The sequence below is a fragment of the Salvelinus namaycush genome, chromosome 19, assembly GCF_016432855.1.
Source record: "Salvelinus namaycush isolate Seneca chromosome 19, SaNama_1.0, whole genome shotgun sequence".
NCBI lineage: Eukaryota > Metazoa > Chordata > Actinopteri > Salmoniformes > Salmonidae > Salvelinus > Salvelinus namaycush.
In genome coordinates, this window is record NC_052325.1 from 5,441,680 (window position 1) to 5,469,162 (window position 27,483).

The window sequence follows — 27,483 nt, forward strand, 5'->3', positions numbered from 1 at the left end:
CACTCCACAAATGTCTTGTTAACAAACTATACTTTTGGCAAGTCGGTTAGGACATCTACTTTGTGCATGACACAATTATGTTATGGCTTTAGAAGCTTCCGATAGGCTAATTGACATAATTTGAGTCAATTGGAGGTGTACCTGTGGATGTATATCAAGGCCTACCTTCAAACTCAGTGCCTCTTTGCTTGACATCATGAGAAAATCAAAAGAAATCAGCCAAGACCTCAGAAAGAAAATTGTAGACCTCCAAGTCTGGTTCATCCTTGGGAGCAATTTCCAAATGCCTGAAAGTATCGCGTTCATCTGTACAAACAATAGTATGCAAGTATAAACACAATGGGTCCACGCAGCCGTCATACCGCTCAGGAAGGAGACGCGTTCAGTCACCTAGACATGAACGTACTTTGGTGCGAAAAGTGCAAATTAATCCCAGAACATCAGCAAAGGACCTTGTGAAGATGCTAGAGGAAACCAGTACAAAAGTATCTATATCCCCAGTAAAACGAGTCCTATATTGACATAACCTGAAAGGCCGCTCAGCAAGGAAGAAGCCAATGCTCCAAAACTGCCATAAAAAGCCAGACTACGGTTTGCAACTGCACATGGGGACAAAGATCGTACTTTTTGGAGAAATGTCCTCTGGTCTGATGAAACAAAAATATAACTTTTTGGCCATAATGACCATTGTTATGTTTGGAGGAAAAACGGGGAGGCTTGCAAGCTGAAGAACACCGTCCCAACTGTGAATCACAGGGGTGGCAGCATCATGTTGTGGGGGTGCTTTGCTGCAGGAGGGACTGGTGCACTTCACAAAATAGATGGCATCATGAGGAAGGAAAATTATGTGGATATATTGAAGCAACATCTCAAGACATCAGTCAGGAAGTTGAAGCTTGGTTGCAATTGGGTCTTCCAAATGGACAATGACCCCAAGCATACTTCCAAATGTGTGGCAAAATGGCTTTAGGACAAAGTCAAGGTATTGGAGTGGCCATCACAAAGCCCTGACCTCAATCCCATAGAACATTTGTGGGCAGAACTGAAAAAGTGTGTGCGAGCAAGGAGGCCTACAAACCTGACCCAGTTACACCAGCTCTGTCAGGAGGAATGGGACAAAATTCACCCAACTTATTGTGGGAAGCTTGTGGAAGGCTACCCAAAACGTTTGACCCAAGTTAGGCAATGCTACCATACAGTATACTGTGTTTGTAAACTTCTGACCCACTGGGAATGTGATGAAAGAAATAAAAGCTGAAATTAATCATTCTCTCTACTATTATTCTGACATTTCACATTATTAAAATAAAGTGGTGATCCTCACTGACCTAAGACAGGGAATTTTTACTAGGATTTGTAACGGCTTTCTTCCTGGGATGAAGGAGAGGACCAAAATGCAGCGCAGTTAGTGTTCAACATGTTTAATTTAACGAACTGTGAACACTTACAACAATACAAAACAACAAACGTGAAAACCGAGACAGTCCTATCTGGTGCAGAACACAAACACAGAGACAGGAAACAACCACCCACAATCCCCAACACAAAACAAGCCACCTATATATGATTCTCAATCAGGGACAACGATTGACAGCTGCCTCTGATTGAGAACCATATTAGGCTGAACACAGAAACAGACAAACTAGACACACAACATAGAATGCCCACCCCAACTCACGCCCTGACCATACTAAACAAATACAAAAACAAGGGAAAACAGGTCAGGAACGTGACAGAACCCCCCCCTCAAGGTGCGAACTCCGGGCGCACCCCTAAAACTCAAGGGGAGGGTCTGGGTGGGCATCTGTCCGCGGTGGCGGCTCCGGCGCAGGACGAGGACACCACTCCACCATTGTCTTTGTCCCCCTCCTTAGCGTCCTTTGAGTGGCGACCCTCGCCCCCGACCCTGGTCTAGGAACCTTCCCAAAGGTCCCTCCTAAATAGAGGAGATAGCTCCGGACAGAGGGGCAGCTCCGGACTGAGGGGCAGCTCCGGACTGAAGGGCAGCTCCGGACTGAAGGGCAGCTCATGACTGGAGGGGCAGCTCATGACTGGAGGGGCAGCTCATGACTGGAGGGGCAGCTCATGACTGGAGGGGCAGCTCATGACTGGAGGGGCAGCTCATGACTGGAGGGGCAGCTCATGACTGGAGGGGCAGCTCATGACTGGAGGGGCAGCTCATGACTGGAGGGCAGCTCATGACTGAAGGCCGGCTCATGACTGGAAGGCGGCTCATGACTGGAGGCCGGCTCATGACTGAAGGCCGGCTCATGACTGGAAGGCGGCTCATGACTGGAGGGCGGCTCCTGACTGGCTGGCGGCTCCGGCGGCTCCTGACTGGCTGGCGGCTCCGGCGGCTCCTGACTGGCTGGCGGCTCCGGCGGCTCCTGACTGGCTGGCGGCTCCGGCGGCTCCTGACTGGCTGGCGGCTCCGGCGGCTCCTGACTGGCTGGCGGCTCCGGCGGCTCGGGGCAGACGGACGGCTCAGACGGCTCGGGGCAGACGGGCGGCTCAGACGGCGCTGGGCAGACGGGCGGCTCAGACGGCGCTGGGCAGACGGGCGGCTCAGACGGCGCTGGGCAGACGGGCGGCTCAGACGGCGCTGGGCAGACGGGCGGCTCAGACGGCGCTGGGCAGACGGGCGGCTCAGACGGCGCTGGGCAGACGGGCGGCTCAGACGGCGCTGGGCAGACGGGCGGCTCAGACGGCGCTGGGCAGACGACCGACTCTGACCTGCTGAGGCGCACAGTAGGCCTGGTGCGTGGTGCCGGAACTGGTGGTACCGGACTGGAGACACGCACCTTAAGGCTAGTGCGGGGAGCAGGAACAGGGCACACTGGAATCTCGAGGCGCACTATTGGCCTGGTGCGTGGTACCGGGCTGATGGCACGCACCTCAGGGCGAGTGCGGGGAGAAGGAACAGTGCGTACAGGACTCTGGAGACGCACAGGAGGCTTGGTGCGTGGTGCCGGAACTGGAGGTACTGGGCTGGAGACACGCACCGCAGGGAGAGTGCGTGGAGGAGGAACTGGGCTCTGGAGACGCACTGGAAACCTGGTGCGTGGTGTAGGCACTGGTGGTACTGGACAGACCGGACCGTGAAGGCGCACTGGAGGTCTTGAGAGCAGGGCTAGGGAGGCGCACAGGAGGCCTGGTGCGTGAGGCTGGCACAGTCTTAACCAGACGGCTAGCACGCACCTCAGGACGAGTATGGAGAGCTGTTCCCGGTGACATCAACTCCCCGACACGTTCAGTCGGGCGGATGTCGTGCCTCATGCACCAAACCAGCACCTCCCTCATAACTCTCTCCTCCAATTTCCCCATTAACTCTTTCACTGTCTCTGCGTCGCTCACCTCCAATTCCGCCCTGACCGGCTCCTTACGGTAAGCAGGGGGAGTTGGCTCAGGTCTGACTCCTGTGCCCTCCCCCAAGACATTTTTGGGGCTGCCTCTCGGGCCTCCAGCCGCTCTGCCGTGCTAGCGCCTCATAATAGCGCCTCTCCGCCTTCGCTGCCTCCAGCTCTTCTTTGGGGCGGCGATATTCCCCTGGCTCTGCCCAGGGTCCTTTGCCGTCTAATTCGTCCTCCCATGTCCATTCCTCCAAATAGTGCAGCCTCTCCTGCTGCTGCTGCTGCTGCTGCTGCTGCTGCTGCTGCTGCTGCTGCTGCTGCTGCTGCTGCTGCTGCAGCCTCTCCTGCTGCTGCTGCTTGGTCCGGGTTGGTGTGGGTGGTTCTGTAACGGCTTTCTTCCTGGGATGAAGGAGAGGACCAAAATGCAGCGCAGTTAGTGTTCAACATGTTTAATTTAACGAACTGTGAACACTTACAACAATACAAAACAACAAACGTGAAAACCGAGACAGTCCTATCTGGTGCAGAACACAAACACAGAGACAGGAAACAACCACCCACAATCCCCAACACAAAACAAGCCACCTATATATGATTCTCAATCAGGGACAACGATTGACAGCTGCCTCTGATTGAGAACTATATTAGGCTGAACACAGAAACAGACAAACTAGACACACAACATAGAATGCCCACCCCAACTCACGCCCTGACCATACTAAACAAATAGAAAAACAAGGGAAAACAGGTCAGGAACGTGACAGGATTAAATATCAGGAATTGTGAAACTGAGTTTAAATGTATTTATTATTTTTCTATTTCCCTTTTTTTCCCCCTCTGCATTTTTGGGAAGAGTACGTAAGTAAGCATTTCACTGTTAGTGTAAATATCACTGTTAGATATTTCTCTATTAGATAAATTTTTTGTACCTTTTTTATTTAACCTTTATTTAACTAGGATGTGACTAGATCTGTATACTGCAAGTGCGTGGATTGTAAGCATGTATCACCATTGTAGAGCTATGGTGTGGGGTGCAGTGGGACTTGATGCATTATTGATTTATTGAGGCGTTTTGCAGGTTGCCCCTCTGGTTCATCTCACTACTCTTTGCTCCACACCAGCACGCCTGTGCCCGCCGACCATGCCACACACAGTCAGGCTTTAAATATTTCATAACCCAGTTTTCATTAATATAATCACACACAGTCAGGCTTTAAATATTTCATAACCCCGTTTTCAGTAATATAATGGGAATTATCCAAGTCACTAAATCTAATTATCAGGTGTGAAGTTCACTCACCCATCCCCTCCCTCCCTCCACCTCTCCTTAGCCCACACACATAGTAAAACGTAAGCTCTACATAATCCTCCACTCCCCACTTCTACCTTCGCTCTCCCGTGCTCCTTATTTTCTCTACCTTTTGATGTGCTTATAGTCCTCCCCTTTCTATTGTCTTCCTCTCCTAGTCTCTCTGGCCAGCTCTCTCTCCTTCCTTTCTCTCTCTCTCTCTCTCTGTCCTCCACCTTTCAGTTAGGATGATGTCTCTTTGGCCCAGGCTGTGGGGATTAGCTCTGTTGGACCTGGAGATAATGGGACTGGGACTGCCTCGATGGGACTGCCTCGATGGAGAGGGGAAGGACGGGAGAGGCCTGAGGGTAGATAAGAAGTGGAGATGAAAGGCGATGAAAAGAAAAGGACTGGATTGGTGAGAGGAAGGCAGAGAGGAGAAAGGAAGAGGGGACAGGAGTGGTGAGTTATAGTGGGGGGAAGTAGATGATGGGAAGGTGAAGGGTATGCCGGAGGAGGATGGATGAGTGGTGAAAAGGAGTAAAGCCCAAGTCTGGTCCTCTGCCTTAAAGCCCCTGGTGACCGGCTTAGCAACAAACAGCTGTGCATTTAATTAGGCCTGTCTGGTACTGAACGAAAACACACACACAAACTTGCTTGCATAGAGATGGTATCTGTTCTTCTGCCTGATTTTTCTAACCCATTTCCAATTTACTTCCTGAATTGGCTGAACAGAAACGGAATTGACCCCGACCCTAGCTAGCAGACGTGTCTACTGTATGTATAGCAGTCAGAGAATGAGGGTTTCTAGTATTCACTGTGCACTGCTCTGCTCTCCATGTGGTTTGTCAGTTTGGGAGTAGCTCCTATCACTTCTGAGACATCTTGCTCCGTCTGCTCTTCTCCTCTGTCAGTCTCTCTCGTCTCCTGCTCAGTCTCTCTCGTCTCCTGCTCAGTCTCTCTCGTCTCCTGCTCAGTTTCTCTCGTCTCCTGCTCAGTTTCTCTCGCTCTCTCTTGGTCTCGATTGCGCACACACGCGAACATATTAAACTATTTCCTCACAGAAATAGCTATTTTTGGCTATAGGATGGGTGTCACTGCTACGACACAAAGGAAAGGATATTTACAAAGCTCCATACCTCCCTAACCCTCAGTCTGTCTCCCCTGTGGAGCATCATAATTATCTCCAAAACCAGCATCCACGCCACATCATAATTCTATGTATACAATACATAGAACTGTCGTGTTCAATTGGACCACTGTGCTGAAGGGGAAAAAGTGGTCTACGTGCAAGATTTGAGGTCCTGTAGCTCCAATGTCAGAACTCCTCAGTGTCATTGTGGTCCATCGTGTTAATGATGCAGTGTTATTCATCTCACAGCCTAAGAGGTTAATCCTACATAAATTGTTTTCTGTGCCCCCGTCAGTGTTTAAATCCCGGTTTAGTGGTGTGGGGCAGGTTTTTAAACATTTACATTAAACCATCCCGCAAGGTGTCTGCCACGTTGTTGCCCACCAGTGAAGCACACAGACACAGTGCATACAGTACACCTGAACCCAGTTTTTGTCTCTTCTAGACAGCAGTCTGGACATGAACAAGGTGTACCTGTGATTGTGTTAAGAGGCTTTTCTCTCTGACCAGCCTCAGACAGTCCAGCTTCAGACCATCAGATGATGCTCTGACGTGTGTGTGTGTGTCTATCCTAGTGTACTGTTGAAGACAACAGTGGTATGGTCTGAGAAAGAGAGCCAGAGACGTGTGTTTTCTATTTAACTCTCTGGCTCTCTGGCGATACTGAGAGCTCCTTCCTTTGTCTGTGACTGCAGGTGTGTGTGTATTATTTGATGTACTGACTGGGCCCCAGGAGCTCTATCTAGCTCTATATACAGTTGTGGCCAAACGTTTTGAGAATTACATAAATATAAATTTTCACAAAGTCTGCTGCCTCAGTTTGTATGATGGCAATAAGCATATACTCCAGAATGTTATGAAGAGTGATCAGATGAATTGCAATTAATTGCAAAGTCCCTCTTTGCCATGCAAATGAACTGAATCACCCCCCAAAATTTCCACTGCATTTCAGCCCTGCCACAAAAGGACCAGCTGACATCATGTCAGTGATTCTCTCGTTTAACACAGGTGTGAGTGTTGACGAGGACAAAGCTGGAGATCACTCTATCATGCTGATTGAGTTCGAATAACATTCAAAAGGAGGGTGGTGCTTGGAATCATTGTTCTTCCTCTGTCAACCATGGTTACCTGCAAGGAAACATGTGCCGTCATATTTGCTTTGCACAAAAAGAGCTTCACAGGCAAGGATATTGCTGCCAGTAAGATTGCACCTAAATCAACCATTTATTGGATCATCGAGAACTTCAAGGAGAGCAGTTCAATTGTTGTGGAGAATGCTTCAGGGCGCCCAAGAAATTCCAGCAAGCGCCAGGACCGTCTCCTAAAGTTGATTCCGCTGCGGGATCGGGGCACCACTAGTACAGAGCTTGCTCAGGAATGGCAGCAGGCAGGTGTGAGTGCATCTGCACGCACAGTGAGGCGAAGACTTTTGGAGGATGGCCTGGTGTCAAGAAGGGCAGCAAAGAAGCCACTTCTCTCCAGGAAAAACATCAGGGACAGCCTGATATTCTGCAAAAGGTGCAGGGATTGGACTGCTGAGGACTGGGGTAAAGTCATTTTCTCTGATGAATCCCCTTTCCGATTGTTTGGGGCATCTGGAAAAAAAGCTAGTCCGGAGAAGACAATGTGAGCGCTACCATCAGTCCTGTGTCATGCCAACAGTAAAGCATCCTGAGACCATTCATGTGTGGGGTTGCTTCTCAGCCAAGGGAGTGGGCTCACTCACAATTTTGCCTAAGAACACAGCCATGAATAAAGAATGGTACCAACACATCCTCCGAGAGCAACTTCTCCCAACCATCCAGGAACAGTTTGGTGATGAACAATGCCTTTTCCAGCATGATGGAGCACCTTGCCATAAGGCAAAAGTGATAACTAAGTGGCTCGGGGAACAAAACATCGATATTTTGGGTCCATGGCCAGGAAACTCCCCAGACCTTAATCCCATTGAGAACTTGTGGTCACACCTCAAGAGGTGGGTGGACAAACAAACAAAACCCCACAAATTCTGACAAACTCCAAGCATTGATTATGCAAGAATGGGATGCCATCAGTCAGGATGTGGGCCAGAAGTTAATTGACAGCATGCCAGGGCGGATTGCAGAGGTCTTGAAAAAGAAGGGTCAACACGGCAAATATTGACTCTTTGCATCAACTTCATGTAATTGTCAATAAAAGCCTTTGACACTTATGAAATGCCTGTAATTATACTTCAGTATTCCATAGTAACATCTGACAAAAATATCTAAAGACACTGAAGCAGCAAACTTTTTGTGGAAATTAATACTTGTGTCACTCAACTTTTGGCCACGACTGTACATATTACCTCGACTAACCGGTGCCCCCGCACATTGACTCTGTGCCGGTACCCTCCTGTATATAGTCTTGCTATTGTTATTTTATTGCTGCTCTTTAATTACTTGTTACTTTTATTTCTTATTCATATTATTTTTTATTTAACTGCATTGTTGGTTAGGGGCTCGTAAGTAAGCATTTCACTGTAAGGTCTACACCTGTTGTATTTGGCGCATGTGACTAATAAGATTTGATTTATGAAAACCTGCTCCAGAGCACTCAGGACCTTAGACTGGGGTGAAAGTTCACCTTCTAAAAGGACCCTAAGCATACAGCCAAGACATCGCAGGAGTGGTTTCGGGACAAGTCTCTGAATATCCTTGAGTGGCCGTGCCAGAGCCCGGACTTGAACCTGGTCCAACATCTCTGGAGAGACCTGAAAATAGCTGTGCAGCAACGCTCCCCATCCAACCTGAAAGAGCTTGAGAGGATCTGCAGAGAAGAATGGGAGAAACTCCCCAAATACAGGTGTGCCATGCTTGTAGCGTCTTACCCAAGAATACTCGATTCTATAATCTCTGCCAAAGGTGCTTGAACAAAGTACTGAGTAAAGGGTCTGAATAGTTATGTAAATGTGATATTTCCATTTTTTAAAATTTGTTATACATTTGCACAACTTTCTAAAAACCCATTTTTGCTTTTTCATTATGGGGCATATTGTGTAGATTGAGGGGGGGAAATAATAATTGTAGAATAAGGCTGTAACGTAACAAAATGTGGAAAAAGTCAAGGGGTGTGAATACTTTTCGAAGGCATTGTATACACCCGCCCCTCATACAGCCTCCTCCTAACCCTAACATACAAAACACATAGACCCATACACCAGCCCCTCCTAACCGTATCTAACCCTAACATCCACAACACAAACATAGACCCAGTACTGTGTATACACTAGCCCCTCATACAGCCTCTCCTAACCATATCTAACATCCACAACACAAACATAGACACAGTACTGTGTATACACACCAAACCCGTAACCCGCTAATACTCCGACAGCTCTGTCCTGACCTGCTCATTCACTGACCCACCACCATGTCAACATCCTCTAATAATACCTGACCTACTGCAATTCTTTAGCAGCCATTCTAATTGTTCATGCTCTTCTAGCATAGCGCATCTCTCCTCACGCTCCTGATAGCTCAGCATTTAACACCATAGTACCCTTCAAACTCGTCATTAAGCTCGAGACCCTGGGTCTCGACCCCGCCCTGTGCAACTGGGTCCTGGAATTCCGGACAGGCCGCCCCCAGGTGGTGAGGGTAGGTAACAACATCTCCACCCCGCTGATCCTCAACACTGGAGCCCCACAAGGGTGCGTTCTCAGCCCTCTCCTGTACTCCCTGTTCACCCATGACTACGTGGCCATGCACGCCTCCAACTCAATCATCAAGTTTGCAGACAACACTAGTGGTAGGCTTGATTACCAACAACGACGAGATGGCCTACAGGGAGGAGGTGAGGGCCCTGGTGTGATGTCAGGAAAATAACCTCACACTCAATGTCAACAAAACAAAGGAGATGATCGTGGACTTCAGGAAACAGCAGAGGGAGCAGCCCTCTATCCACATCGACAGGACAGTAGTGGAGAAGGTGGAAAGTTTTAAGTTCCTCGGCGTACACATCACGGACAAACTGAAATGGTCCACCCACACAGACAGTGTGGTGAAGAAGGCGCAGCAGCGCCTCTTCAACCTCAGGAGGCTGAAGAAATTTGGCTTGTCACCAAAAACACTCACAAACTTTTACAGATGCACAATCGAGAGCATCTTGTCGGGCTGTATCACCGCCTGGTACGGCAACTACTCCACCCACAACCGTAAGGCTCTCCAGAGCGTAGTGAGGTCTGCACAACGCATCACCAGGGGCAAAGGACACCTACACCACCCGATGTCACAGGAAGGCCAAAAAGATCATCAAGGACAACAACCACCCGAGCCACTGCCTGTTCACCCCACTATCATTGATAAGGGAATTTATATGTTTAAGGTAATGACTAAAGAATTCCACCCTTTAGATTATGTAACGTATATAATCTAATAATTACGTTTGTCTAATTATTCATTATGTAACATGTATAATGAATTAAAATTATAAACTTCAGTCTAATAAAGTTTGGTCGAGACAAGTAGAAATGTGTGTGTGTGTGTGTGTGTGTGACTAAGAAAACACAGAGAACAATTTAAACTGTTTATGACCTGACCTGGTTAGAACTCTGAGAAACTTACGACAGGACAGGGAGTCCTGTCAAGGTTCCTCTAATCTCGGGAGGGTGGAACTGCCAGTTGGAAGTGATTGCTTGGAAGTGCCAGCTTGGAAGTGAAAACCTACTGTTTGTGTGTATGTGCGTATGAGTTATAAAATGGCATGTCTTTGTATTATGGATTTTAGAACGTTCTCGTGAATAAACTTTACGGACCTTTTGCATAAGCTGAGTCTTTGCCTAATTGTTATTAAACCCAGGGTTTTACAAACCTCGGGGATTAGTCAAAGCTTAAATAATTGTTAGTTATTATCATTGGGATTGAAAATTGTCGTGACAATCATCCAGAAGGCGAGGTCAGTACAGGTGCATCAAAGCTGGGACCGAGAGACTGAAAAACAGCTTCTATCTCAAGGCCATCAGACTGTTCAACAGCCATCACTAACATTGAGTGGCTGCTGCCAACATCTCTAGCCACTTTAATAATGAAAAAATGGATGTAATAAATGTATCACTAGCCACTTTAAACAATGCCACTTTATATAATGTTTACACACCCTACATTACTCATCTCATATGTATATACTGTACTCTATACCATCTACTGCATCTTGCCTATGCCGTTCGGCCATCTCTCATTCATATATTTTTATATACATATTCTTATTCATTCCTTTACACTTGTGTGTGTATAAGGTAGTTCTTGTGAAATTCTTAGGTTAGATTACTTGTTAGATATTACTGCATGGTCGGAACTAGAAGCACAAGCATTTCCCTACACTCGCATTAACATCTGCTAACCATGTGTATGTGACAAATAACCTTTTATTTGATATGTCCTCCTTGTGCACACTCCTGATAGATCCTCTCTCCTCGTGCACGCAGTGGTGGAAAAGTACCCAATTGTCATACTTGAGTAAAAGTAAAGATACCTTAATAGAAAACAACTCAAGTGAAAGTCACCCAGAAAAAAATCATACTTGAGTAAAAGTCTGAAAGTATTTAGTTTTAAATCTATCAAAAGTAAATGTAATTGCTAAAATATACTTAAATATCAAAAGTAAAAGTATTAATCAAATTTGATTTGTCACATGCGCCGAATACAACCGGTGTAGACCTTACCGTGAAAAGCTTACTTATAAGCCCCTTAACCAACAATGTATTTTACCCCCTTTTCCTCCACAATTTCGTGATATCCAATTGCGTTCTTGTCTCATCACTGCAACTCCCCAACGGGTTCGGGAGAGGCGAAGGTCGAGTCATGCTTCCTCTGAAACATGACCCACCAAATTGCGCTCCTTAACATCCGCCCGGAGGAAACATGGTCCAACTGACATCTGAATTCAGCATGCAGGCACCCAGTCTGCCACAAGGAGTCGCTAGAGTGTGATGAGCCAATAACCCCCCCCCCCCCCCCCCCCCCCCCCCGGCCAAACCCACCACTACTCCAGACTATGCTGGACTCCCAGTCACGGCCACTCGGGAGGCCACCAACAAAGCAGTTTTAAGAAAATCGAGTTAAGTATTTGCTAAATAAACTAAAGTAACACAATAAAATAACAATAATGAGGCTATATACAGGGGGTACCGGTACCGAGTCAATGTGCGGGGGTACAGGTTAGTCAAGGTAATTTGTACATGTAGGTAGGAGTAAATTCCCTATATTAAGCAAATCAGACAGCACCATATTTTTTTTTTTACAGATAGCCAGGGGCACACTCCAACACTCAGACTTAATTTACAAACTAAGCATGTGTTTAGTGACTCCGCCAGATCCGATGCAGTAGGGATGACCAGGGATGTTTTCCTGATAAGCGTTTTAAGTAGACACTTTTCCTGTCCTGCTAAGCATTCAAAATGTAACGAGTACTTTTGGGTGTCAGGGAAAATGTATGGAGTAAAAAGTACATAATTTTCTTTCAGGATGTAGTGAAGTAAATGTTGTAAAAAATATAAATAGCAAAGTACAGATACCCCAACAAAAACTACTTATGGAGTATTTTTACTTAAGTACTTTACACCACTGCTTGCATGCTCCCGATAGATCCTCTCCTCGTGCACGCTCCTGATAGACTGCTGCGCCACTCGGAAGCACCAAAAAGATCTAAGGCACTGCATCTCAGTGCTAGAGGCATCGCTACATACCCTGGTTCGATTCCAGGCTGTATCACAACTGGCCGTGCTTGGGAGTCCCATAGGGCGACGCATAATTGACCCAGCATTGTCTGGGTTAGGCCGTCATTGTAAATAAGAATTTGTTCTTTACTTAAAAATCCTCTCTCCTCATGCGTGCTCCTAATAGATCCTCTCTCCTTGTGCACACTCCTGATAGATCCTCTCTCCTCGTGCATGCTCCTGATAGATCCTCTCTCCTCGTGCATGCTCCTGATAGATCCTCTCTCCTCGTGCATGCTCCTGATAGATCCTCTCTCCTCGTGCATGCTCCTGATAGATCCTCTCTCCTCGTGCATGCTCCTGATAGATCCTCTCTCCTTGTGCACATTCCTGATAGATCCTCTCTCCTCGTGCATGCTCCTGATAGATCCTCTCTCCTCGTGCATGCTCCTGATAGATCCTCTTTCCAAGTGCACACTCATGAGGCCCATCCTCTGCTTGTGCACACTGCTCTAAATGTGTGCATGCTCTTCAAGAATCTATTTCTGCGTTTACACTTCTCACTACTAGTGCATTGTCCCCGGCTTCCTCTCTGTTGGTGCTACTGTCCAGTACTGTACTTTATATCCTCAGGCAAGTGCTGTCAGCTGAGTCAGCTAACTATGCACTGGGATATAGACTCCCTCTGTCACACTTCTTATTGCTAGGGGCCAGCCTATCCTCCTCTTCTCTCCATGCCAGCCTCTCCTCCTCATTGGGGTTTTATCAGGACACAGCTTCTTGCCTTGCTGCTTGCTGGCTGGGCCTGACTTGCTGCAGTCACACACACACTGGAGCAAGGGAAGTTATTACACACTGACTGGAAGGGAGATAGATGGCCACATATTTGGACTGAAGCTACAAATGACCCATATAGTTTTAATGGGCTAAATGTGTCTTGATGTTTGGGTACGAGACTTGTTGCAGTTGTTCTGAGGCCTCTGTGTTCCATAGGTGGGATTAAGATTGCGTGTTTTCATTAATGGGTAAAAGGTCGTATGACTTTTATCTGAGGCGACGACATAACATACTTATGATGTCCTGGATTGCATTTGATTGTTTATTGCCCCTGGTGCAAATCTGTAACACTTATTTTCTTCCCTTTTCCGTCTCTGTATTTGGCCCACCTCTCAGCTCCTAGAACAGAACGACACTGCAATATTCCCTCTTCAAGTTCTTCAGGCACAGAGGATTTACTTTTAAAGCGGTGAATAATTCAAACCCATGGAGTTCTGTTTCTGTACAAGTAATGTTTACTCATTCATGCACTAAATGGCACAGACAAATGGCTGCTGCTGCTATTCTGGGGCCAAATCCCTGCTATCGGTTCCCTCTTTCTGTGAAGCTCAGAGACTTTGCCTCGGGGGGGGGGGGGGGGGGGGGGGGGAGAGAGAGAGAGAGAGAGAGAGAGAGAGAGAGAGAGAGAGAGAGAGAGAGAGAGAGAGAGAGAGAGAGAGAGAGAGAGAGAGAGAGAGAGAGAGAGAGAGAGAGAGAGAGAGAGAGAGAGAGAGAGAGAGAGAGAGAGAGAGAGAGAGAGAGAGAGAGAGAGAGAGAGAGAGAGAGAGAGAGAGAGAGAGAGAGAGAGAGAGAGAGAGAGGATAATTTAAACAGAGCAAGTGTGACTCACGTTGGTTCTGGCCCGGAGAACTTTCTGGCTTCTTTTTGGTCATATGAGCTGTATCGTGTGAATTGGACAGGAGTTGATGTTTGTTATTGTGTTTTCGTCTTCATGTTTGTGGCTACATCGTTGCTCACATCGTTGCTCAACTTAAAGAGGTAGTTGACCCAAATTAGGAAATGAGTGTGTGTGTGTGTGTCTGTGTGTGTGTGTGTGTGTGTGTGTGTGTAGATGTCCTACAAGAGGATAGGGATATTTATAGAGGAATGATAAGCAGTGGACCACACACACACTCTCCCTCACGTCTTCAGCAGAAGACTGCACACAGGTGCCCACTCAACACAGTCTGATTAAATCCAACATCCATGTGAACACACATTAGGCTATAGCTCCTGGCTCTCTCTCTCTAATTCCCATGCAGTGGTGTGTCCCATGCAGTGTACTGAGTTCAGTCGTGGCTGCTGTATACATTAACAATATGTGTTCTCTCCTCTCCAGCTGTGAGATAAAGGGGACGAGGTGCAGCTGAGTAGACTGATTGAGGGGTAGAGGGGGAAGCAGCCTGCCACGTGGGCTTTGTGACGCATATAAACGTTTCTTTGGGGACGTTAACATGTGTGTCTGTGTATAGATCAATGTGCGTGTCACCACCATGGATGCAGAGCTGGAGTTTGCCATTCAGCCCAACACCACCGGCAAACAGCTCTTTGATCAGGTAAGCATGGTTTTAATTCACCTCTCATGCTCACTCACTCACATACAGACTAACTTCCTGACCAGGTAAGCATGGGGTTAATTTACTTCTCACTCACGATACTCACTTACAGACTAGCTTAATGACCAGGTAAGCATGGGGTTAACGTACAACAAACACACACTACTGAGTGTCAACAAGGCTGGGAGCTGGACTGGTCTAGTTAAGAGCCTGTGTGTGTGAAAAAAAAAAAAAATATTAGTTGAAGTCGGAAGTTTAAATACACCTTAGCCAAATACATTTAAACTCAGTTTTTCACAATTCTTGACATTTAATCCCAGTAAAAATTCCATTTTAGGTCAGTTAAGATCACCACTTTATTTTGTGAATGTCAGAATAATAGTAGAGAGAATAATTTCTTTCAGCTTTTATTTCTTTCATCACATTCCCAGTGGGTCAGAAGTTTACATACACTCAATTAGTATTTGGTAGCATTGCCTTTAAATTGTTGAACTTCCACAAGCTTCCCATAATAAGTTGGATGAATTTTGGCCCATTCCTCCTGACAGAGCTGGTGTAACTGAGTCAGGTTTGTAGGCATCCTTGCTCATACACGCTTTTTCAGTTCTGCCCACACATTTTCTATAGGATTGAGGTCAGGGCTTTGTGATGGCCACTCCAATACCTTGACTTTGTTGTCTTTAAGCCATTTTGACACAACTTTGGAAGTATGCTTGGGGTCATTGTCCATTTGGAAGACCCTTTTGCGACCAAGCTTCAACTTCCTGACTGATGTCTTGAGATGGTGCTTCAATATTTACACATCATTTTCCTTTCCTCATGATGCCATCTATTTTGTGAAGTGCACCAGTCCCTCGTGCAGCAAAGCACCCCCACATGATGTTGTCATCCTTGCTGAGTGGCCTTTCAGGTTATGTCGCTATAGGACTCGTTTTACTGTGGATATAGATACTTTTGTACCTGTTTCCTCCAGCATCTTCACAAGGTCCTTTGCTGTTGTTCTGGGATTGATTTGCACTTTTCGCACCAAAGTACGTTCATGTCTAGGAGACAGAACGGTATGACGGCTGTGTGGACCCATTGTGTTTATACTTGCATACTATTGTTTGTACAGATGAACGCGATACTTTCAGGCATTTGGAAATTGCTCCCAAGGATGAACCAGACTTGGAGGCCTACAATTTTTTTTTTTAGGTCCTGGCTGATTTCTTTTGATTTTCCCATGATGTCAAGCAAAGAGGCACTGAGTTTGAAGGTAGGCCTTGAACTACATCCACAGGTCCATCTCCAATTGACTCAAATTATGTCAATTAGCCTAACAGAAGCTTCTAAAGCCATGACATCATTTTCTGGAATTTTCCAAACTGTTTAAAGGCACAGTCGACTTAGTGTATGTAAACTTCTGACCCACTGGAATTGTGATACAGTGAATTACAAGTGAAATAATCTGTCTGTAAACAATTGTTGGAGAAATGACTTGTGTCATGCACAAAGTAGATGCCCTAACCGACTTGCCAAAGCTATACTTTGTTAACAAGAAATTTGTGGAGTGGAGTGGAGTAGTCATTTGCGGCTCCACTCCAAAGATTGTCTGACAATTCTCCCCAATGCGACTAGATAATTCTGTAGTGTTGGAAGGGAGCCCAGCTCTGACTCAACAGGAATCCTCTTCTGTTGACTGGGCTCTGCTGGTTCCCCTCACAGCTCATCAGAGTGTGTGCGACACTCAGTCATTGGACCCCATTGACCTTAACTTACACTTTCACATGCACACTCGGTCATCCTCACTACAACACGCATGCACGTGCGTGCAGACACACACACACACACTTGTTTAACAATTTATAACCATTCAAAATCCTTTTTTCCCTAAACCTAATTCTGACACCAATTCTACCTTAACCTAAACCCCCTAGAAATAGCATTTGATCTCACAAAATGTTACCAGTTGGTCCAATTTTTGTTTGTTTACTATTCTTGTGGGGACTGCTGGTCCCCACAGGTATAGTTAAACATCTCCACCAACTGCTGTTCGCTGCTGATGGAGCACATCGGGCCTGCTTCAGTCAGTGTTGGACAGCTGGTTTCCATGGTGACTGACAAATACACAGAGAGACATAGAGATCCGGTGAGTCAGGCTTTCTGTCTGTCAGAGTGTGTGTTATAAATACAAAGACAGGAGCAGTGTGTGCATGTGTGCTTAGATACGGACGCCAGTCAGACTAGGATCAACAGTTGGCCCAGTGTAGAGACTCTTTTTGGGAGAGAGTATGTCCGCAGAGCTGAGTGCAACGGAGTGGTTTGTAGTGTGTGTGTGTATTTGCATTTCTGAATTATAGTAAAATGAGCACAATAAAGAAGACTCATTTGATAATTTCATGACGTCAATGATAACATATTTAATCGAATATTACTTGTTTTTCCTATAGCACAAAAATAGGCATCATGGTGATATGCATCATATTATTATTCACATAGCTACTTCACATACTCATCCACTTCTGCTATTTAGGATCCATTTGTTGAGAGAGTGCTTTCGGAAGGTATTCAGACCCCTTGACTTTTTTCACATTTTGTTACGTTCCAGTCTTATTCTAAAATGGATGAACTAAAAACAATTGTTCATCAATCTACACACAATACCCCTTAATGACAAAGCGAAAACAGGTTTTTAGAAATGTTTGCAAATGTATTAAAACTAAACTTTTACAGAAGTATTCAGACCCTTTGCTATGCGACTCGAAATTGAGCTCAGGTGCATCCTGTTTCCATTGGTCATCCTTGAGATGTTTCTACAACTTGGAGTCCACCTGTTGTAAATTCAATTGATTGGACATGATTTGGAAAGGCACACACCTGTCTATATAAGGTCCAACAGTTGACAGTGCATATCAGAGCAAAAACCAAGCCATGAGGTTGAAGGAATGGTCCGTGTAACTCCGAGACAGGATTGTGCCGAGGCACAAATCTGGGGAAGAGTACAAAAACATTTCTGCAGCATTGAAGGTCCCCAGGATCACAGTGGTCTCCATCATTCTTAAATGGAAGAAGTTTGGAACCACCAATACTCTTCCTAGAGCTGGATGCCTGGCCAAACTGAGCAATCGGAGGAGAAGGGCCTTGGTCAGGGAGGTGACCAAGAACCTGATGGTCACTCTGACAGAGCTCCAGTTTTCCTCTGTGGAGATGAGAGAACCTTCCAGAAAGACAACCATCTCTGCAGCACTCCACCAATCAGGCCTTTTATGTTAGTGGCCAGATTGAAGCCACTCCTCAGTAAAAAGCACATGACAGCCCGATTGGAGTTTGCCAAAAGGCACCTAAAGGACTCTCAGACTATGAGAAACAAGATTATCTGGTCTGATGGAACCAATGTTGAACTGTTTGGCCAGAATGCAAGTGTCAAGTCACCTGGCACCATCCCTACGGTCAAGCATGGTGGTGGCAGCATCATGCTGTGGGGATGTTTTTCAGCGGCAGGGACTGGGAGACTAGTCAGGATCGAGGGAAAGATGAACGGAGCAAAGTACAGAGAGATCCTGATCCAGAGCGCTAAGGACCTCAGACTGGGGGTGAAGGTTCACCTTCCAACAGGACAATGACCCTAAGCACACAGCCAAGACAACGCATTGCTGGCTTCGGGACAAGTCTCTGAATGTCCATTAGTGGCCCAGCCAGAGCCTGGACTTGAATCCGATCGAACATCTCTGGAGAGACCTGAAAATAGCTGTGCAGCGATGCTCCCCATCCAACCTGACAGAGCTTGAGAGGATCTGCAGAGAAGAATGGGAGAAACTCCCCAAATACAGGTGTGCCAAGCTTGTTGTGTCATACCCAAGAATACTCGAGGCTGTAATCGCTGCCATAGTTTCTTCAGCAAAGTACTAAGTAAAGGGTCTGAAAACTCATGTAAATGTGATATTTCAGTTTTGTATTTTTTATAAATTTGCAAAAATTTATAAAAAGCTGTTTTTGCCTTGTCATTATGGGGTATTGTGTGTAGATTTGAAAAAAAATTAACAATTTAATCAATTTTAGAGTAAGGCTGTAACGTAACAAAATGTGGAAAAAGTCAAGTGGTCTGAATACTTTCCGAATACACTGTGTGTGTGGGTGGGTGGAATGAACAGATGACTGAAGATGGGACAGCCGGGCATTCATGCGGTTGCGTCTGTTTATCCTGTTAAATGGACAACAATACAACATTTTCTCAGATTGAGCAGCCCCCCACTCCACCCCTATAAAAATACATTGCGATCCTCCACACAATCACATTACACAACAAACACAATACAATACACTAGCAAGCACCACATTACAACTGTACATCCAACCCCTCCTCTCCAGCCTCCTCTCTCCCTGAGCCCCCATACCTCCCGAAATGTCTCCACACTGTTCATCGTGCAGTGACCATCCCACTTGCTTCAAGATGTCCACCATTGTACCCAAGAAAGCAAAGGTACTGAACTAAATTACTCTTTCCCCGTGGCACTCACTTCTGTCTTCATGAAGTGCTTTGAGAGACTAGTCAAGGATCATATCACCTCTACCTTACCTGACACCCTAGTCCACTTCAATTTGCTTACCGCCCCAATAGATCCACAGACGATGCCATTGCACTGCTCTATCCCATCTGGACAAGAGGAATACCTATGTCAGAATGCTGTTCATTGACTATAGCTCAGCCTTCAACACCATACTAACCTCCAAGTTCATCATTAAGCTCGGGCCCTGGGTCTGAACCCCGCCCTGTGCAACTGGGTCCTGGACTTCCTTACGGGCCACCCCTAGGTGGTGAAGGTAGGAAACAACACCTCCACTTCGCTGATCCTCAACACAGGGGCCCCACAAGGGTGCATGCTCAGCCCCCTCCTGTACTCCCTGTTCACCCATAACTACGTGGCCACGCACGCCTCCAACTCAATCATCAAGTTTGCAGATGACACAACAGTATTAGGCCTGATTTCCATCAATGACGAGACAGCCTACAGGGAGGAGGTGAGGGCCCTGGCGGAGTGGTGCCAGGAAAATAACCTCTCCCTCTTCGTCAACAAAACAAAGTAGCTGATTGTGCACATCAGGAAACAGCAAAGGGAGCATGCCCCTATCCACATCAACGGAACCGCAGTGGAGTTTCAAGTTCCTCTGCATACACATCACTGACAAACTGAAATGGTCCACCCACACAGACAGTGTGGTGAAGAAGGCGCAACAGCGCATCTTCAACCTCAGGATGCTGAAGAAATTTAGCTTGGCCCCTAAGACCCTCAAACTTTTACAGATGCACAATTGAGAGCATCCCGTTGGGCTGTATCACCGCCCGGTACAGCAACTGTACTGCCCGCAACCGCAGGGCTCTCCAGAGGGTGGTGCGGTCTGCCCAATGCATCACTGGGGGCACACTGCCTGCCCTCCAGGACACCTACAGCACCCGATGTCACAGGAAGGCCAAAAAGATCATCAAGGATATCAACCACCCGCGCCACGGCCTGTTCACTCCCCTACCATCCAGAAGGCGAGGTCAGTACAGGTGCATCAAAGCTGGGACTGAGAGATTGAAAAACAGCTTCTATCTCAAGGCCATCAGACTGTTAAATAGCCATCACTAGCCGGCTACCACCCGTTTACTCAACCCTGCACCTTAGAGGCTGCTGCCCTATAGACATGGAATCACTGGCCACTTTAATAATGGATCACTAGTCACTTTTTAATAATGTTTACATGCTGCTTTACTCATCTCATGTGTATATACTGTATTCTATTCTACTGTATTTTAGTCAATACCACTCCGACATTGCTCATCCTAATATTTATATATTTCCTAATTCCATTCTTTTACTTTTTAGGTTTGTGTGTTGTGAATTGTTAGATACTACTGCACTGTTGGAGCTAGGAACACAAGCATTTCGCTACACCCGCAATAACATCTGCTAAATATGTGTATGTGACCAATAAGATTTGATTTTAATGATAACTCTGGGTTTGTTGCCCCTGGTTCCTTCTTGTTAGCCATATTGCCAACTTGGCCTGGCCAAACAAAGTTCAACATTGCTTGAATACCTCGGCCCCATTCCATACATCCCCACAGAGAAGACCACCCTCAACCTCACACACACAACCCACCTATAGATAGCCTGCTAATCATTGATGCATTTTGTGTTTTCAGGTGGTGAAGACAGTGGGCCTCCGGGAGGTGTGGTTCTTTGGCCTGCAGTACACAGACAGTAAAGGTTACAGCACGTGGCTCAAACTCAATAAGAAGGTGACGCAGCAGGATGTAAAGAAGGAGAACCCTCTGCAGTTCAAGTTCAGAGCCAAGTTCTTCCCTGAGGACGTGTCTGAGGAACTCATCCAGGAGATTACGCAGAGACTCTTCTTCCTGCAGGTAAAACACACACACACACACACACACACACACACACACACACACACACACACACACACACACACACACACACACACACACACACACACACACACACACACACACACACACACACAGTTCTACAGTGTGTCCTTTGTACTCACAATGTACATTGCAGATCCAAACAAAGAATTCAAACAAGCGTGTGTGTGTTCCCTGCCCATTCCAGGTGAAGGAGGCCATCCTGAACGATGAGAACTACTGTCCTCCAGAGACTGCCGTGTTGCTGGCCTCCTACTCTGTCCAGGCCAAGTATGCAGACTACAACAGAGACGTCCACAAGCCTGGTTACCTCACCTCCGACCGCCTGCTGCCACAGAGGTCTGTACCTCATACCCATTCCTCTGTTCCCTTTCTGTTCCCTCTCTGTCCCCCTCAGAGGTAGTGTGTTCTTTCTCAAATGAGCTGTTCTTTAGTAAAGTGTCTCAACTCCTTCACAATAAATCTGTTCGGTCTTTTGATGCCAGGCCTCTACTGTGGCTCTGTTTGAATAACCCTGTGTGTGTTCTGCAGAGTGTTGGAGCAGCATAAGTTGACTAAGGAACAGTGGGAGGACAGAATACAGACCTGGCATGAGGAACACACAGGCATGCTCAGGTAGGTCTGTGTATGAGGGTCTCTGTCTGTGTGTGTGTGTGTGGCTTTGTATGAGGGTGTTTGTATCACACTTTCTCCTCTACACAAGTTCTAACTTTCTAATGTGTGTTTGTGTACACAGAGAGGACTCAGTGATGGAGTATCTGAAGATAGCCCAGGACCTGGAAATGTATGGAGTCAACTACTTTGAGATCAAGAACAAGAAGGGAACCGAGTTGTGGCTGGGTGTGGATGCACTGGGACTCAATATCTACGAACATGAGGACAAGTACGCAATACTGATTCATACAATGTGGAATAATTATTTGTCCACTTATTTATTTGATATACTCCATGACACTATCGCCCTCTGATGGCCATGGATGGTACCTCTAGTTTCGTTTTGTACTACTCTGACATCAAAACAAATGTTATTAGTCACATGCGCCAAATACAACAGGTGTAGACCTTACAGTGAAATACTTACTTGCGAGCCCCTAACCAACAACGCAGTTTAAAAAAATACGGATAAGAATAAGAAATAAAAGTAACAAGTAATGTACTGTAGATAGGTAGTTATCTTCCCATTGCATATTACTGTACTAGCATAGTGTTGAGACAGTCTGTGTTTTCCCTTCCCCCCTCCCCAGGTTGACACCAAAGATTGGCTTCCCCTGGAGCGAGATCAGAAACATCTCCTTCAACGACAAAAAGTTTGTCATCAAACCCATCGACAAGAAAGCCCCAGTAAGTCCGTCTACCGGGAAGGTAGGGGATCCGTCTACCAGGAAGGTAGGGGATCCGTCCACCGGGAAGGTAGGGGATCCGTCTACTGGGAAGGTAGGGGATCCGTCTACCGGGATAAGGTAGGGGATCCGTCTACCGGGAAGGTAGGGGATCCGTCTACCGGGAAGGTAGGGGACAGTGGGAGGAAATAATACAACACAATGTACAATAAACAATGAGAATATAATAATAATATTGGAGTAGAGTTGTCCACCTTGCACTGTCTGTAAATGACCTGTAAATGGAGTTAACCCCTTCCTCTTCCCTGTTCTCCACCTTGCACTGTCTGTAAATGACCTGTAAATGGAGTTAACCCCTTCCTCTTCTCCACCTTGCACTGTCTGTAAATGACCTGTAAATGGAGTTAACCCCTTCCTCTTCCCTGTTCTCCACCTTGCACTGTCTGTAAATGACCTGTAAATGGAGTTAACCCCTTCCTCTTCCCTGTTCTCCACCTTGCACTGTCTGTAAATGACCTGTAAATGGAGTTAACCCCTTCCTCTTCCCTGTTCTCCACCTTGCACTGTCTGTAAATGACCTGTAAATTGAGTTAACCCCTTCCTCTTCCCTGTTCTCCACCTTGCACTGTCTGTAAATGACCTGTAAATGGAGTTAACCCCTTCCTCTTCCCTGTTCTCCACCTTGCACTGTCTGTAAATGACCTGTAAATTGAGTTAACCCCTTCCTCTTCCCCGTTCTCCACCTTGCACTGTCTGTAAATGACCTGTAAATGGAGTTAACCCCTTTCTCTTCCCTGTTCTCCACCTTGCACTGTCTGTAAATGACCTGTAAATGGAGTTAACCCCTTCCTCTTCCCTGTTCTCCACCTTGCACTGTCTGTAAATGACCTGTAAATTGAGTTAACCCCTTCCTCTTCCCTGTTCTCCACCTTGCACTGTCTGCAAATGACATGTAAATTGAGTTAACCCCTTCCTCTTCCCTGTTCTCCACCTTGCACTGTCTGTAAATGACCTGTAAATTGAGTTAACCCCTTCCTCTTCCCTGTTCTCCACCTTGCACTGTCTGTAAATGACCTGTAAATTGAGTTAACCCCTTCCTCTTCCCTGTTCTCCACCTTGCACTGTCTGTAAATGACCTGTAAATTGAGTTAACCCCTTCCTCTTCCCCGTTCTCCACCTTGCACTGTCTGTAAATGACCTGTAAATTGAGTTAACCCCTTCCTCTTCCCTGTTCTCCACCTTGCACTGTCTGTAAATGACCTGTAAATTGAGTTAACCCCTTCCTCTTCCCTGTTCTCCACCTTGCACTGTCTGTAAATGACCTGTAAATTGAGTTAACCCCTTCCTCTTCCCTGTTCTCCACCTTGCACTGTCTGTAAATGACCTGTAAATTGAGTTAACCCCTTCCTCTTCCCTGTTCTCCACCTTGCACTGTCTGTAAATGACCTGTAAATGGAGTTAACCCCTTCCTCTTCCCTGTTCTCCACCTTGCACTGTCTGTAAATGACCTGTAAATTGAGTTAACCCCTTCCTCTTCCCTGTTCTCCACCTTGCACTGTCTGTAAATGACCTGTAAATTGAGTTAACCCCTTCCTCTTCCCCGTTCTCCACCTTGCACTGTCTGTAAATGACCTGTAAATGGAGTTAACCCCTTCCTCTTCCCCGTTCTCCACCTTGCACTGTCTGTAAATGACCTGTAAATTGAGTTAACCCCTTCCTCTTCCCTGTTCTCCACCTTGCACTGTCTGTAAATGACCTGTAAATTGAGTTAACCCCTTCCTCTTCCCTGTTCTCCACCTTGCACTGTCTGTAAATGACCTGTAAATGGAGTTAACCCCTTCCTCTTCCCTGTTCTCCACCTTGCACTGTCTGTAAATGACCTGTAAATTGAGTTAACCCCTTCCTCTTCCCTGTTCTCCACCTTGCACTGTCTGTAAATGACCTGTAAATTGAGTTAACCCCTTCCTCTTCCCTGTTCTCCACCTTGCACTGTCTGTAAATGACCTGTAAATTGAGTTAACCCCTTCCTCTTCCCTGTTCTCCACCTTGCACTGTCTGTAAATGACCTGTAAATTGAGTTAACCCCTTCCTCTTCCCTGTTCTCCACCTTGCACTGTCTGTAAATGACCTGTAAATTCAGTTAACCCCTTCCTCTTCCCTGTTCTCCACCTTGCACTGTCTGTAAATGACCTGTAAATTCAGTTAACCCCTTCCTCTTCCCTGTTCTCCACCTTGCACTGTCTGTAAATGACCTGTAAATTGAGTTAACCCCTTCCTCTTCCCCGTTCTCCACCTTGCACTGTCTGTAAATGACCTGTAAATTGAGTTAACCCCTTCCTCTTCCCCGTTCTCCACCTTGCACTGTCTGTAAATGACCTGTAAATTGAGTTAACCCCTTCCTCTTCCCTGTTCTCCACCTTGCACTGTCTGTAAATGACCTGTAAATTGAGTTAACCCCTTCCTCTTCCCTGTTCTCCACCTTGCACTGTCTGTAAATGACCTGTAAATTGAGTTAACCCCTTCCTCTTCCCTGTTCTCCACCTTGCACTGTCTGTAAATGACCTGTAAATGGAGTTAACCCCTTCCTCTTCCCTGTTCTCCACCTTGCACTGTCTGTAAATGACCTGTAAATTGAGTTAACCCCTTCCTCTTCCCTGTTCTCCACCTTGCACTGTCTGTAAATGACCTGTAAATTGAGTTAACCCCTTCCTCTTCCCCGTTCTCCACCTTGCACTGTCTGTAAATGACCTGTAAATGGAGTTAACCCCTTCCTCTTCCCCGTTCTCCACCTTGCACTGTCTGTAAATGACCTGTAAATTGAGTTAACCCCTTCCTCTTCCCCGTTCTCCACCTTGCACTGTCTGTAAATGACCTGTAAATTGAGTTAACCCCTTCCTCTTCCCTGTTCTCCACCTTGCACTGTCTGTAAATGACCTGTAAATGGAGTTAACCCCTTCCTCTTCCCTGTTCTCCACCTTGCACTGTCTGTAAATGACCTGTAAATTGAGTTAACCCCTTCCTCTTCCCTGTTCTCCACCTTGCACTGTCTGTAAATGACCTGTAAATTGAGTTAACCCCTTCCTCTTCCCTGTTCTCCACCTTGCACTGTCTGTAAATGACCTGTAAATTGAGTTAACCCCTTCCTCTTCCCTGTTCTCCACCTTGCACTGTCTGTAAATGACCTGTAAATTGAGTTAACCCCTTCCTCTTCCCTGTTCTCCACCTTGCACTGTCTGTAAATGACCTGTAAATTCAGTTAACCCCTTCCTCTTCCCTGTTCTCCACCTTGCACTGTCTGTAAATGACCTGTAAATTCAGTTAACCCCTTCCTCTTCCCTGTTCTCCACCTTGCACTGTCTGTAAATGACCTGTAAATTCAGTTAACCCCTTCCTCTTCCCTGTTCTCCCCTCCTCCTCTCCCTGCAGGACTTTGTGTTCTACGCGCCACGGTTGCGGATCAACAAGCGTGTCCTGGCGCTGTGCATGGGGAACCACGAACTGTACATGAGGAGGAGGAAGCCTGACACCATCGAGGTGCAGCAGATGAAGGCCCAGGCCCGGGAGGAGAAACACCACAAACAGATGGAGAGGTACAGTACTGGGCGAACACATGCAGACATGTGGTTGTGATTCTGACCAGAAGGGGCAGCATTGTATTAAAATATGTCTGGTCTGCATTAGAACCACAAACAAGGTAAATCTCTGTATTTATTTGATTCCCAAATGGGGAAATGAAATGAAAATGAGATACAAGTCTGATCTACCATCCTGACAGCTGCTCTCTGAAGATCAGGATGGTTTTCAGACTGCATATCTCTGTATGCAGTGGTGTAAAAATACTTTAAAGGACTATTTACGTAGTTTTGGGGGGTATCTGTACTTTGCTATTTATATTGTTGACAACTTTTTACTTTTACTTCATTACATTCCGAAAGAAAATATGTACTTTTTACTCCCATACAGTTTCCCTGAAACCAAAAGGTACTCGTTAAATTTCAAATGCTCAGACAGAACAGAATTATCCAATTCACACACCTATCAATATAACGCATTGTCATCCCTACTGCCTCTGATCTGGCGGACTCACTAAACACAAATATATATACTGTGTTTGTAATTAATGTATGAGTGTTGGAGTGTGCCTTTGTCTGTTCATAAAAACATATATTTTTTAATTGTGCCATCTGGTTTGCTTAATATAAGGAATTTTATGTATAGCTTTTACTTTTTCACTTTTACTCAAGTATGACAATTGAGTAGTTTTTCCAATACTGTTATGTGCATTTTTGTGTGTCTTGTCTTTTTGTAAAGCATCTCAGAATGTTGTACCTGTTTTGTGATGATAATATTTTATACATAAAAATATAGTTTGATATTGAATATTATTTATATATATATATATATTCTACAATTAGTTTAATTAATTAGAATATATTATTAGCCCAGGCATGTTCATCGTCTTTTGTTTTACAGAGCCCAGCTAGAAAACGAGAAGAAAAAACGAGCGCACGCAGAGAAAGAGAGGGAGAAGATGGAGAAAGAGAAGGATGAGCTGATCGAGAGACTCAGACAGATTGAGGAACAGACGCTAAAGGCCCAGAAAGGTATCCACACACACACACACACACACACACACACACACACACACACACACACACACACACACACACACACACACACACACACACACACACACACACACACACACACACACACACACACACACACACACACACACACTCGCTAAGGATACAACTTCAGAGGAAAAATGACTGATTTGCATTCTCTCACTTACTTTTAAATGTCATAGGTTAACCTTGCAAGCAACACCTTGGTGTTACACTAAAGGAGTCCGCGTGCTTCCAAGCCGAAACAATTCTCAAGAGTTTGTATATATATTATGACGACATTTTGTGCCATTT

General features: G+C 46.0%; 1 protein-coding gene across 2 annotated transcripts in view; it reads left to right on the forward strand.

Moving 5' to 3' along the window:
• The window catches only part of LOC120064090 (radixin-like), a 39,914-nt gene that overhangs the window by 7,101 nt on the left and 5,330 nt on the right, over positions 1-27,483 (forward strand). Inside the window, exons 3-10 of one of the 2 annotated variants that reach the window (XM_039014435.1) lie at positions 14,732-14,815; positions 20,982-21,200; positions 21,409-21,560; positions 21,753-21,836; positions 21,958-22,104; positions 22,466-22,562; positions 25,988-26,151; positions 27,035-27,165. In XM_039014435.1, coding sequence (XP_038870363.1) covers positions 14,732-14,815; positions 20,982-21,200; positions 21,409-21,560; positions 21,753-21,836; positions 21,958-22,104; positions 22,466-22,562; positions 25,988-26,151; positions 27,035-27,165 — 1,078 coding nt within the window. Of the gene's footprint in view, positions 1-14,731; positions 14,816-20,981; positions 21,201-21,408; positions 21,561-21,752; positions 21,837-21,957; positions 22,105-22,465; positions 22,563-25,987; positions 26,152-27,034; positions 27,166-27,483 lie in introns of those variants that run through there. The other variant, XM_039014436.1, reaches the window with a different exon arrangement.